Consider the following 14,070-nt stretch of genomic DNA (forward strand, 5'->3'; position numbering starts at 1 on the left):
CCTATGCTTCTGAGATTCTGTGGCTTAGATCATAGAATCAGAGATTAAGAGTCGGAATGGATGTTTTAGTGCAGAGGTGTCCCACTCACAGCCCTAACCAGATTAAACTGCAACTGGGACATGCTTGACAATAAAAAACAATACAATACAATGTAGTGAAAATGAGGTCTACCAGGAGCCATTTCTGAATTTGACACCACTGATCTAGACCAATCCCTTCTTTTTACAGAGGCATTCAGTGTCTTGTCCAAGGTCACACAGATAATCAATGAGCACTTAATAAACACTTATTATATGCCAGGGATGGTACTAAGAGCTAGAGATACAGAGCAAGTCAAAAATAGTCCCTGTCTTCAAGGAGCTTATACTCTAATGGAGGAGTAAGTGACAGCAAATTGGATTAAAACTGTGGTTGTATCATTCCAAGTTCAAAGATCTTTCCATGAACTCTCCAAATATTTTTTTGTTTTTTTATTTTAATTTTTTGTTCCAAATTCTCTCCCTTCTTCCACCCCCTCCCCCACCATTGAGAAGGCAAGAAATATACCCATTTATGTATGATGTCATGAAAAAACATATTTCCACATTAGCCATGTTCTAAAAAAGAAAAGAAAAGAGGCAAGAAAAATAAAGAAAAAAATATGTCTCAGTCTGCACTCTGAGTCTGGCAGTTCTATATCTGGAGGTGGATAGCATTTTGTATCGTGAGTCCTTTGAAACTACCATGGATCTTTATCGTGATCAAAGTTGCTCAGTCTTTTCAATATTGTTGTTACTGTGTCCATCGCTCTCCTGGTTCTGATCAGTTTCAAAAAGTCCTCCCAGGTTTTCCTGAAGCCATTCCCTTCATCATTTCTTATAGCAAATAGTGACGGAATCATTACATTCATATGTCATAACATGTTGAGCCATTCCCCAATTGAAGAGTATCTCCTCGATTTCCAATTCTTTGCCACCACAAAAAGAGTTACTATGAATATTTTTGTACATCTGAGAGTTTGATCTCTTTGGGATACAGACCTAGTAGTGGCATTGATTAGTCAAAGGGTATGCACAGTTTTAAAGCCCTTTGGGCATAGTTCCAAGTTGTTCTGCAGAATCGTTGGACCGGTTCACATCTCTACTAACAGTGCATTAGCATACCTATATTCCCACATCTCCTCCAGCATTTGTCATTTTCATTTCTGTCATCTTGGCCAACCTGATGGGTATAAGGTAATGTCTCAGTGTTGTTTTTAATTTGCACTTCTCTGATTATTAATGACTTACAGCATTTTATGTAATTATTGATAGCTTAGATTTCTTCCTTTGAAAATCACCTATTCATATCCTTTGGCCACTTATCAAATGGGGAGTGACTATTTTTTTTTTATAAACTTGGATCAGTTCCCTATATATTTGATAAATAAAATCTTTATCAGAAAAATTTGCTATTTAAAAAAATCTCCCCTTTCCTGATTTTCCTCTAATTTTGACTGTATGGGTTTTGTTTGTGCAAAAACTTTTTAATTTTATGTAATCAAAATTATCCATTTTACCTCCAATTATCCCTCTTTACCTCTTATTTGCTCATTAATTCTTCTTCTATTCACAGGTCTGATGGGTAATTTTTTCTGTACTTCCCTAATTTTCTCATATCGTCTTTTATGTCTAAATCGTGCACCCATTTTGAGTTTATCTTAGTACATGGTGTCAGATGTTGGTCTATGCCTAATTTCTGCCAGACTGCTTTCCAGTTTTCCCAGCATTTTTTGTCAAATAGCTTGTCTCTTGTCCCAATAGCTTCGTTAATCAAACATTAAGTTGCTGTGTTCATTTGCTTCTATACATTGTGTAATCTATTTTACTGGAAATTGAGGGGATGCCCATCGATTGAGGAATGGCTGAACAAGTTGTGGTACATGGATGTAATGGAATACTGTTGTGCTATAAGAAATGATGAGCAGGCAGATTTCAGAAAAACCTGGGAAGGCTTACATGAACTGATGCAGAGTGAAATGAGCAGAACCAGGAGAACATTGTACATTTAAGTAAAATACCTACTCCAGACCAGGTGTGGTTCTAGGTATTGAGAGATTGCCAAGACAGAAACAAAACAAGTCTTGCCTTCTAAGGAACCTATTTGTCACTGGGAGGAAATATCAGGCACACAGAGAAATCAACATGAAATGTGTAAAAAGGTCTACAGACTATCTTTGAGGATTGAGAGAATATTCATGAAATCCAGTGAAATGATGTAAGACGCTTGGAAGACTTGAAGTGCTACATAAGTGTGAGCTGTCGCTGCTGTTGTGATGTGGTCAGCACTGTCACAGTGGCATCTTGACCATCCTTGTGTTGCATTGTTGTCATCATTGTGGTGTTGTCATCATCGTACCGTGGTGTAATTGTTATTGTGCTATCATCATACTGTTATTTTGTCATCATGTGGTCATTGTCCCTTGGGCTTTAAAGGGCCACTGGGGGCACCATCGTGCACAGAGCTCAAATCTGGACTCAAACACATCCCAGCTGTGTGACCCTGGGCAAGTCACTTAACCTTGTTTGCCTCAGTTTCCCCATCTGTAAAATGAGCTAGAGAAGGAAATGGCAAACCACACCAGTATTTCTGCCAAGAAAACCCCAAAATGGGAGCACAGAGAGTCTGAAATGACTGAACAACAACAACAGTCATCATCCCTTCCTCCTCCTGGATCACTGCCTTGTCATGTCAGAGGGGCTTGCATGGCTCAATGGAACTATGAGCTATGTGCAGAGCTACCCAAGACAGGCCATAGTGGAGAGTCCTGATGAAAGGTGATCCACCGGAGAAGGAAATGGCAAACCATTCTAGTATCTTTGCCGAGAAAATCTAATGGACAGTAGGCCTGGCATGCTCCACTGAGGACACAAAGAGTTGGAACATGACTGAACAACAAGAAGTCATCACTATGGCATTTTGTTGTTATCATTGGGCTGTTGATCATGTTGTTAAAGTAGATGCCAGTTGAACCCAGAGATCACCAAAGGGAGAGATCCTCCAGTGTTAGAGGACCTGGGTTTGAATCTTGACTCTATACATACTCCTGGCAGGATTCTGAGCATCCAAAGGGATGAGGAGGTCCAGGTCAAAGAGTGTGCATGGGTCAGTGTGGCTCATCCGTGTGTCAGAAATACAACCCAAAACTTAACCTGTTGCCTGGTTGTCAGGGACATCAGTGTTATCACTGAGGGATGGTATCTTTTTCCAAGCCTAGGACCACCAATGAGAGGCTCCTTTGAAAGAATACTTTCAAGAAGTGAACCTTGGCAGAAATCCCATCCTTCCTGCAACCTGCATGTCAATTGACTGTGAAAGAAGAGGGAAACCTAGGGTTCAGGGACACTTTAGGGGATGTATTTGCTTTCATGTTCTGGAATGAGGATATAGCTTTTGCATTTGAGCACTGCCCCCGTCCAGTCTTGCCAACTGCTTAGGGGATCTCATAGGTGTGGTTCTCTTTCCCCTACACCACCTCCATTCTCTCTTGGTCCCACAGATAAGGCAGATGGTTCTCCCGATGTTAGCAGCCTCTGCCAGCCACAGGGCCTAGGCAAAAAAAAAAAATCATTCAAGAACTTCAAAATTTTTTGAAATGAGGGTAGAAGGGGAATTAAGGTTTGAAAGAAACTACTTCCCCATCCCCAGCACAAACACACACACACACACACACACACACACACACACACACACACACGCAACCTGTTGTCAGAACTGACTTCGGCCAGGTCTCTCAGATAGTCTATTCAGTGGGATAGGTCAGAACACAAGGAAACTCTACAGACAAGTTCTGGTTTAACAGGCAGGATGGCCCCCAGACTTCACAGTCATTCCTTGCTTTATGCAATAGACAAATTCCCAGAGATCCGGGATGTAAACCTTATTCTTACTAGCTGGGCAATCTTAAGCAAGAAAGTTCCCCCTCTCTGGGAACTAGTTTCCTTCATCTGTAAAATAAGGGGGCTGGATTAGATTGTCTGAAGGGGGAAAAGAAAGCGAAGCTGAGCCAGAAGACCCAGTTCTGATATTACCTAGTCTCACGGCCTTACGCAGTATGTCGCTTCTCTCTCTGCTTTGTTTTCTCATTTACACAATAAGGGGATTCAGCTAGATGGTCCCTGAGCTCCTTTTTAGCTCTGACATTCCGTGTTCTGAGCTCCCTCCAGCTCTGACCTTCCCTGTTCCAAGGCCCCTCCCAGCTCTAAAGTTCTATGACTCATAACCTCTGCCTGCCATTACTAAAACAACCATAGCAAAACAAAGAATGACCACCAGAGGGTGGCATGCCTTTGGCTCCTTTTCATTCTCCAGCTCCCAGCTGAGAAATTGCACTTTCCTTGGAGGGGTGAAAGCAGGAAAAATCTCCAAGAAGGAGGTTGCCTGGGCTCTTCCTCTCCAGCCCAGCCCAGCTTTCCCCAGCACCTCTTATAGGGCAGGCAATTCATAATGAGGACCTGAAAAGAGCTTTTAAAAATCTCTTCCTCCCCCCATTCACACCCACTGTCTACCCCCCCCACAAACACACACACCTCCCTGCTTCCCCCTCACTCCTATCCTTCCCAGTCATTTGGAAAGCAGAAGATTCCAAGAGAATAATCCTAACAAACAGCTCACAATGAAAAAACCTGTCTGCCTGCTCCTTCTTCTGACTTCCCTGGATCTGTTCCTGTCACCACCAATTCATCTTGTCCCTTCTCTTTGCAACTTTGGGTTTATCCCTGAATCTCCCCTCTGGTCAGTCACTAAGTCCTGTTTCTCCTCCAGCATAAACCTGGTGGCATCTGTCCCTCTCTGGAAGTTCCACCTTCATGCCATCTCCTTCCTACCCACCTGGACTATTGCAGCCACCTCCATTCTCCTGCTCCTCTAATCCATCCCCTTCTCATCCTGCCCATTAGACTGGGAGCTCCTTGAGGGCAGTGACTGCTTTTTTTTTTTTGGTATCCCCAGCAATGAGCATGGTGCCTGGCACATAGTAGGTGTTTAATAAATGTTGCTTCACTGACTGAACAATTTTCCTTATACAAAGAGCCAAACTTGTCATTCTTCTGCTTATAAATCTTTAATACCTCCAGGGAAAAGCTCAGATCCTTTGGCCTGACATTCAAGGCCCTCTGAAACCTTACAACACAACCCCAATACTCTATATGCCAGCCAAAGTAGACTACCTTGTCCCTCTCAATGTACTTCCTGCTCTCCTTCCTCCACATCATAACTCAAGCAGTTCCCTATGCCTGGCATGCCTTCCCTGCCCCTCTTTACCTCTTAATTCTTAGCCATTCTTTGAAGCCCAACTGAAAAGCTCCTTTCTCCAAGAAACTTTCTCGAACTGTCTGAGATCCTCAAACTTCACAAAACCCTTTTGCTTCTTTTACCTTCTAACCCATCTATCATTTATTCAATTAATCAACAAATATTTGCTAAAAAGGCAACATGGCCAGAGTCAAATGATCTGGGTTCAAGTCCCACATCTGACACCGGTGACCCTGAGGAAGTCACTTAACTGCTTACTGCCCCTCAGCACCTCCCTAAGACTGGAAGTTGTAGAGCAGGTGTCCAGCAATGTCCCAAACCACCTTGTGCCTATTTTGCATATACACAGGCACATGGCCTTTCCCAAGAGAGAAGAGGCTCTCTGAGGGCCGGGAGTATCCCATTTCAGTCTTTGTATGTCTAGTACCTAGCACAGCGCTGAGCATCTAGGGGAGAGACAGACACAGATGCACAGAGAGATAGACAGAAAGAGGGAGGGTGGGAGGGGAAGAGAGAAGAGAGAGAGAGGAGAGAGAAAGAGAGAAGGAAGAAGAAAAAGAAGAGGAAGGGGAGGAAGGGAAAAAGAGGGAGAAGAAGAAGAAGAAGAAGAAGAAGAAGAAGAAGAAGAAGAAGAAGAAGAAAGGAGAGGAAGAAGAAGGAGGAGAAAGAGGAGGAGAAAAGGAGAAGAGAAGAGGAGAGAGGAGAAGAGAAGAGAAGGGGGGCAAACAGAAACAGAGACAGAGAGACAGAAACAGAGAGACAGTCATAAAGAGAGAGGAGAGACAGAGACAGAAAGACAAGACAAGTGGATGGAGAGGGAGACAGAAATAGATAGAAACAGAGAGAGACAAAGAGAGACAGAGAGAGACAAAGAGAGAGAGACAGAGAGACGGGGGGGGGAGAGAGAGAGAGCACTTATATTTATTAAGGAAAAATGCTAAGTGCTAGGTACATAAATTTAAGCAAGCAAGGCAGTCCCTAAACTCCCTACAAGAGCCTATGTTTTAATGGAGGAAGACAACATAAAATGAAAAGATGGAAAAGGAATGTGAGGAGGGTACCTGATAGGAGGCAGGGGTGGATGGCAAGAAGTCTGATCAGAGAGCCTCCCAGACACCTAAAGCATGGCTAGAGCCCTTTCTGGAATAGTGGTTTAGGCAAGGGAGCTGCCAATCAGAAGAGTGGGCTCTCAGGTGGAAGGTCTCTCCAAGGTAGAAATTAATTAGTAAATGCTTGTTGATTGAATAATTATTTGGTAGGGGAAGTCTCCCCACTAGGAGTTACTTAGGACAACTAGATGGTGCTACAAGGAGAGGGCTGGGCCTGGAGTCAGGAAGACTCATCTTCCTGAGTTCAAATGTGACCTCAGACACTTACTGGCTGTGTGACCCTGGGCAAGTCACTTCACCCTGTTTGCCTCGGTTTCCTTATCTGTCAATTGAGCTGGAGACGGAAATGGCAAACCACTCTAGTATCTTTGCCAAGAAAACCCCAAATGGGGTCAGGAAGAGTTGGACACGACAGATACAACCAAACAGCTAACTCTCTAACTCTAACCCATTTGTAGAATGAAGGGATTGGACTATAGGGTCTCTTCCAACTCTAAGGAGCAAAGAGCTGGCCTTGTTGCTCAAGACAGAAGTCTCATTCATGATCAAGAGTTGGTCATCTAATGCCCCCATCCCCACCCTTGGCCATCAGAGCTTCACAGGCAGCCTTAGAAGGAAGGAAAACATTGCCATTGGGAGTCAGATTGATGCTGAAGCTCAGTGTCATCCTTTGAAAGACGCAAAGTGATACTACAATGTAAAAACACACGAGGGCACTCTATTCAACCAGCAATCAAGACAAAGTTTCAAATATTAATTAGGTTTTCACATTTAAAGGGAGAGAGGAGATTTACTCATTTTTTATTTATGGTGACAGCAGTGAATGCTGACTCCTACTCCTAATGATATTATCCACTCTGGGCCCCTGCCATTCAGTTAATCAATAAGCATTTATTAAGCACCTACTGCATGCTTGGAAACTTAAATGCTTGTTGTATTTACTGGCAGTGTGCTAAGTGCTGGGGGCAGAAAGACAAAAGTAAGACAGCCCATGCCCTTCAAGAGGGACATCCAGGAAAACTTCCATCTAAACAGCCGTACTATAGCAGAAAGATCCTTGGCCTTGGAAATGGGAGAGGCTTGGATTCAAATCCTGCCTCTGACTTTTAGGGAGGATTTGAACTGGGTCTTTCAGGAAGGGTCTGAATCAAACAAAGGGATTAACTGAGAGGCAGTTTGGCAGAGTGGAAGAATGTTAGACATGAAATCAGGAGAGATCTGGCAGGAGAGAATCCTGCCTTCTCAGTGAGTGACTTCACCTCTGAGTGTCAGTTTATTTTTGTAAAGTGGGGTTAATAATGCCTTTGATATTTGTGAGAATCAAGTGAGATAATACATGTGAAATGTTTGGGAAAACACCATGCTAGGTAAGTTTCAACTGTTATAACTGATTTTGGGCATGTCTATTAAGCCTGGGTCATCAATTCTGTAAAATTCATGCTAGATGAGATGACCTCTTAAGACTGCTCCCAGCTCTGACATTCCTTGTTCTAGAGCCCCTTCCAGCTCTTGACATTCCCTGTTCTAAGGGCCTTCCCAGCTCTTGACACTCCCTGTTCTAAGGGTCCTCCCCCAGCTCTGACAATCTCTGCTGTATGGTCCCTCTAAGGCTCTGACATTCTAGGTTTTAAGTTTCCTCTCAATTCTGACATTCTATGTGCGGCCTCTGGCACTCCTAAATTCCAAGATCCTTTGGGCTACTTGAGGTTCTCAGTCTCCTTAGGGGCTCCAGGGCTTGGTGTCTCACAGGGGCAGGAGCTGTGGTCTAAGGCAGCAACATCCCATCTCCCCGGGCCAAGCCTCCTGCCAGAGCCAGGTGACTTCCACTGACTTCTCAGGGAAATCAGAAGCAGATTTATTGGCTCTCTATGCCTTCTGCCAGTCACATGGGAAATAACCTCCTTAAAGTCCCTATAATTTTGAGGTCATTTTTCTCAGTCACCGGGCCCTTGCCAAGGGAGTGGCCAATGTGACCAGGGCTATAAGCTAAGTACCAGGCAGAGGAAGGAGGAAAGGGGATTTTAAAGGCTTGGAGGAGTCCTTCAGGCCCTAGGTTTGACCAAAGGGCCAAATTGGGATAATGCATTCCTACCGAAGCCTCAGAAGCCACAGAGTTATGTTCCCAGGCTCCTAGGCCTTTGCTTCAGAGGATTTAACACTGAAAAGGGCCTGAGACATCATACAATCCAAACCCTTCTTTGTCTTCTGCCACATCTTTAGTCACCTTCCCCATAGTGCCTAGGACAGGGCTTTGTACATTAGAGGTAATCACATCTGGGCTCTGAGCAGTATGGGGAGCAGGGGGGTTTATGAAGTGCTTAATTGCTTGGGGGTGAAAAGCTATATACACTGGAGCCAGGTCCTGGCTCCCTCGGAGCTTCCAGGCTAAGACAGATAGAAAAGTAGGCAGGTCCATAGGATGTCCACAGCAAAAAAGAAATATCAGCTCAATTCAATGATCATTGATTAAATGCCTGCTGAGTATAAGGCAGAGAAACAGCACGGAAGAGTCGGGAGAGAGAGCAGGCTGTGCAGTCAGGAAGGCCTGGAGGTTCTAATCCCACCCCTGACACATATCGATGATGGGACTCTAAGCAAATGACTTCATCTCACCAACTCTCTAAGATTATTAAACTGCAGAGCAGGAGCAAGTCAGCATAGGTAGAGGAAATTTTCTCCTTGGGAGTCCCATATAACAAGGAAAGCACAGGAATGGTTAAAGAAAAGTTAGCCCCCAGGAATACAAAGACCAAAAGCCGCCTCTGCCCTCAATGAGCTTACATTCTACCAGGGGAATCGAATGGTGCTCTGGAAAGCATGCAGAGCTAGATGCCAGATGTTGGTTGGAATTTCTGCTCTGCTACTTAATGAGTGTGACCTTTTACCTCTCAGGGCCGGACTCTCATCTGTAAAATGAGGGGGTATGCCAGATGTTCTCTAAAAAAAATCCCTTCCAGCTCTAGATCTCAAAACCTTAATGGGTTGTATGTTGGGAGAGGACTGAAAGCTTCCACTCTCTTATTTTAACAGGTCAGATAGCTGAGGTCCAAGAATGCCCCTGACAAAACTCTGTATTCCTGCCAAACCAGCTGTCTTGCTCTTTCCTGAACAGGACATTCCCCCCTTGGTATCTTTGCTCACACTATCCCCTCATGCCTGGAATGTTCTTCCTTCTCCCCACCTCTGCCTTTTGGAACCCAACGGGTAGTACCTCAGCTGGGGCTCCTTGTAAAGGGGTCCTTTCCTGATCTCGAGTTGCTAGTTTTATAGGTATAGACTTGTAAAACCATCTCTGCACTGTCCCACCAGCCTCACCATCATCCTCATTCCCTTCCCATTACAACCTTGGATTCCCCTTGTGTGTTAACCAGCACTATCAGGTGTGCTCTTACCTTGAAGGGAAACAGACCTTCACCCCACTTGCTGTCCATCTCCTCACCATTCTGTGGCGCTGCCCCCCCCCCGAATGTTTTAATATGTTGTCTTCCTTTATTAGATATAAGCTGCTGGAGAGCAGGAACTGTTTTGTGTGCTAGTATTTGGATCTCTGGTGCTTAGCGCCATGCCTGGCACATAGGAAAAAATAAATGCTCTAGCTACCTATGATGTATCCCTGCCACTCCTGCCCGCCAGAAAAGCATAATTTCTTTGAGGTCAGATTGTGGCTCATTTTAGTCTTTGTGTTTTCAGCACTTGGCGCGGTGTTACCTACAGAGTAAAAGGTAAAATAAATTCATGTTGAATTGAATGAGTGATGTGCTTAAGATCATTTAGATGGTAAGGCTAATAAGTATACACATATACATACACACATATAGGGATACGCATATATACATGTGTATATACATACATACACAAGTATATATCATAGATATCGCTATATCTGGTGGGTTACATTTATCTGTATCTATATATCTACACACACACACACACACACATACACACACACACACATATCGCTTGGTCCAGTGCCTGGTACATAGTAGGTAAGATATATAGATAGATATCTCACCTGCTATGTGCCATGCACTGGGTTATATGCTTTACAAGAACCCTCCAAGGTAAATTCTGTTATTACTCCCATTTTGCAGTTGAGGAAACTGAGGCAGAGATTAAAATAACGTGCCCAAGGTCACACAGCTGGTAAGTGTCTGAGGCTACATGTGAACACAAGCCTTCTTCACTACAGTGCATAGGCACTGTAACCTCCTGACTGGCAGCGAAGAGCACTCTTCACCACATTTCAATGGGTTAAAGCCCTTTTGTGACCAGGAAGGACTGGTTTGGTAGATGGGGTGGGGCTGACAGTGGCCTTTGTTCCTGGCTTTGCTGTCAGAACCAGCCCTAAGCCCCCTTTCACTGAAGTCATGGTGGCTGTGAGCCCTTGTGGGGGTTGGGGGAAGGAAGGGCTCAGACTTTTGCAGTCCTGTGCTCTGGGGAGCACTTTGGGAGGTCCACTGACCCCCTGACTTGCCGGTCAGTTGTATCACTCCTCCTCCCTAGTATAAACACAAGGCCCAAAGTGGTCCTGTCATCTTCCCAGCTGCTCTGTGTTATTTTCCCCTCTGCTCTTGCTTTCTTGGGGCACCCAGCCAGAGCCAGACTAGCAGGGGAAGGGATAAGTCTTTATAGAATGGGAGTGGATTGGGGGATGCCAAGAGTGCCTTGGCAGCTCCCCTCCTGCACAACAGACAAGGCAGATACATCCCAGCCCCCACCTCACCCCACCTTGGGACTCAGTTCCTCCTCTTGGCTTCCTTTCCCTAGCAGCTGGACACTGGAAGGGGAAGGGCAGTGAAAAGGCACCTCCCATTCCACTGTCCTCAGTTCCCCTGGAGAAAAACAGGGAGACAAGATTCCTCATAGACCCCTCTAAGCCATAGAGATGGGGTAGTGTAATGGTGCCCTCAGAGGGCTTTAAATTTCTTCCTTACCAGGTCCCAGATCCCTACGGGGGCTGGAGCTGCTGCCCACACCCACCAAGGCGACCCTCGTGTACCTTGTTTCTGTATTGACTCTGAAGAACAGATTGGGGGTGGGGTTGTGGGGGACGGTACTTCCCCTTCCCAGGCCTGGCCTGAGGAGCTGGGGTTCTCCAGGACTGGAGGGGGGGGTGCGATATCTCCTCCCTTTTCTCCTCCTCCGCTGGCCCCCTCCCCTTCCTCCTCCTATCCCCTCCCCTGCCCAGAGCAGCCGCCGTTGCCTTCCAGCACTGGGATCTGGGCGTCTGTCCGTCCTGGGAGAAGCGAGCTTGGTGCGGGTTTGACAAGGGGAAGAGCCCTCCCTCAGGATCATCCCCCCCACTCCCCAACACCCAGGCTCCGGGGAGTCCAGGAGCCCGGAACAGGGCCTCCAATCTTGGGGGCCAACTACCTCAGCGATCAGTACAGAAAGAGAAGGAGGAGAGAAGGAGAGCTAGAGCCCGAGCGAGGAGGTGGAGGAGGAGGAGGAGGAAACAAGGAGAGGGAGGAGGAGAAGAGCGGAGAGGACCCGAGCGGAGACGATCGGGCGGTAAGGAGCTCGACCCGGGTGGGGAAGAGAAAGGAGGGAGCCGAGCGGGAGAGGGGGCTACCCAGCGAAGACTTCACCCCCATGTCCATCCCTATCCCCGTCCCCTTGTCCATCCCCTTCCTCGCCACAACATGGAAGGGCCGGAGGGGATGTAACCCACCCTGTCTGGGAGAGGAGGGTGAGGGATGCCCCCACCAAACCTGCAGACTACGTCTGCCCTCAGAGGCAGCAAGGCTGCCTCGTCCCCCCCACCCCGTGACCCCAAGACGCAGTGGATTCTCCCTAGGGAGATCTCTTCCCCCATGCTTTCAGCCCCTCAGCCTGACTGGGCCCAGAGACCCCTGGGCTGAAGCGGGGACGGGGGAGAGGGAGGTTAGTGGGGGGAGGGACTGGGACCCCGAGAAAGCCTCCGGCCCATTTTGCTCAGCTTCTGGTCCCCGCTCTTGCGTCTGGAGCACCAGCTTCCAGATGCTCCCTCCCTCCGCCCCGCTCTTGGGCAGGACCCCTTTAAGCTCCCTCTCCTGCTGGCACCCTCCCCTGGGGCTCCCCATTGTTCTCCCCTGCTATCTCTCTAGGGAAGAGGGTCGGGAGAGACGCGTTCTTAAAGAGCCCTCTCCCTTTCTTGTCTCCCCCGCAGGTCCCGATCGCAAGTGGACTGGGGCATCGCCGCTGCTCCCCTGTGGTGTCGGGAATGGGCTGGGCCAGGTGGGGGAGACCAAGGCACCGCCCTCTGTGACCTCAAGAGCCGCCTTATCTAGGGAGGTCACTGGGTGGGGCCGGGCCGGGGGTGGCCCCCAGTAGAGGGTCCATTCTGCAGCTCCTAAACCAAGACCAACGGAGCAGGCGGCTTCCTGACCCTCCCCTCTTCTGGGGAGGGGGGCGGGGACACCCCCTGCAGCATGAGCTGGGAGCCAGGCCTGGGACAGGGCGGTCGGGGGGGCGGCCCCACAGCACGGTGATCCGCCTCCCCCAGGCAGACAGAGGCGGCGACAGGGCCGCTGCTGCTGCTTCGGGCTATGGTTGGAGCTGGGGCCAGGAGGGACACAGACTTTGTGCTTTTTAAGCCCTGGGGCCGTCTGGGCTGGTGACAGGAGGAAGCTGTGACTTAGTCCTCTGATTTGGCGAGGGGCTGCCTGAGACGTGGAAAGAAGAGGAGGAAGGAGGAGGGGGCCAGCCAGGATCGCAGGGGCGTGACCCCACCCTCCCTTGCCAGGGTTTTGACGGAGATTGGCACCTTCCGGGCTCAGAGGACCCAGGAGTCCAGGACCGGGCACCTCCAGATGGAGGCAGTAAAGCCAGGCTGAAGGCAGTGGCCGTTTTCTACTTCTGTGGCTCTAGGCCTGTGGAGGCCTGGACTGGACCAATCACTGACTCATGGACATCAGCAGCTGCAGGGTATCTCAGCAGAAGGTGGCTTAGCTGTGGTCAGGCGGCTTCCTGACCCCTTCTCCTTTGAGAGGAGAGAGAAGGGCACAATTGGACTTTCTCGGCCCTCCAGTCCCCCTCTCCTGGGGACCCTCAGCTGTGGTTGCACCATGTCCAGGCCAGGCCCTGGGGCACTGATCTCCATCAATGGCCTGGGGTTCCCACCCCAAAACCTGGCCAGGGTGGTGGTATGGGAGTGGCTGAATGAATACAGCCGCTGGCGCCCCTACACGGCCACGGTGTGCCATCACATTGAGAATGTGCTCAAGGAGGATGCCAGGGGCAGCGTGGTCCTTGGCCAGGTGGATGCCCAGCTGGTGCCCTACATTATTGACCTGCAGTCCATGCACCAGTTCCGCCAGGACACAGGTAAGCTTCCCCCAGAAGCCCGAGAATAGGATCGTAGATTTCCAACTGAAGCTGGGACTTTTGTTCTCTTTTGTGTAGAAACCACTCAGAGGTCAAGTAATTTGCCTGAGGTCCAACAGGTAGTAACTAGCAGGGCTAAGATTCCAACCCAGAGCCGCAGCGACTGAGATCCTAGGCGCATTCTCTTCTATCACATCGTGTGATCATCCCCTCCCACCCCCTGTGGAGGGGAAACTATCTCCACTCACACCCCTATGCCCAGAGCTCAGTGTCAGGAAGGGGCATAGATTAGATGGAAGGCCTGCAGGACTCAGTCGCCAAGACCTCAAAAAAGAGGAGTCCTTTAAAGCCAGCATTGCCAGCCCTCAGCCTCTCCTGTTTTAG

At 48.1% G+C, this 14,070-nt stretch overlaps 1 protein-coding gene and 1 long non-coding RNA gene across 4 annotated transcripts in view; one reads left to right on the plus strand and one right to left on the minus strand.

Moving 5' to 3' along the window:
- Positions 1–495: 495 nt before the first annotated feature.
- Positions 496–11,444, minus strand: LOC144457130 (uncharacterized). Its single transcript, XR_013486484.1, has 3 exons — positions 11,316–11,444; positions 9,982–10,089; positions 496–3,568 (listed from the first exon to the last, which is right to left on the minus strand). It is a non-coding gene; the product is annotated as an uncharacterized LOC144457130 (long non-coding RNA).
- A 176-nt stretch (positions 11,445–11,620) lies between these two features.
- The window catches only part of DTX1 (deltex E3 ubiquitin ligase 1), a 62,183-nt gene continuing 59,733 nt past the window's right edge, over positions 11,621–14,070 (plus strand). Inside the window, exons 1-2 of one of the 3 annotated variants that reach the window (XM_020978037.2) lie at positions 11,621–11,892; positions 12,530–13,686. In XM_020978037.2, coding sequence (XP_020833696.1) covers positions 13,428–13,686 — 259 coding nt within the window. In that variant the 5' untranslated portion in view covers positions 11,621–11,892; positions 12,530–13,427. Of the gene's footprint in view, positions 11,893–12,529; positions 13,687–14,070 lie in introns of those variants that run through there. The other 2 variants (XM_020978038.2, XM_020978039.2) reach the window with 2 other exon arrangements.

The sequence above is a fragment of the Phascolarctos cinereus genome, unplaced genomic scaffold (assembly GCF_003287225.1).
Source record: "Phascolarctos cinereus isolate Bilbo 61053 unplaced genomic scaffold, phaCin_HiC Scaffold_4;HRSCAF=312, whole genome shotgun sequence".
Lineage (NCBI taxonomy): Eukaryota > Metazoa > Chordata > Mammalia > Diprotodontia > Phascolarctidae > Phascolarctos > Phascolarctos cinereus.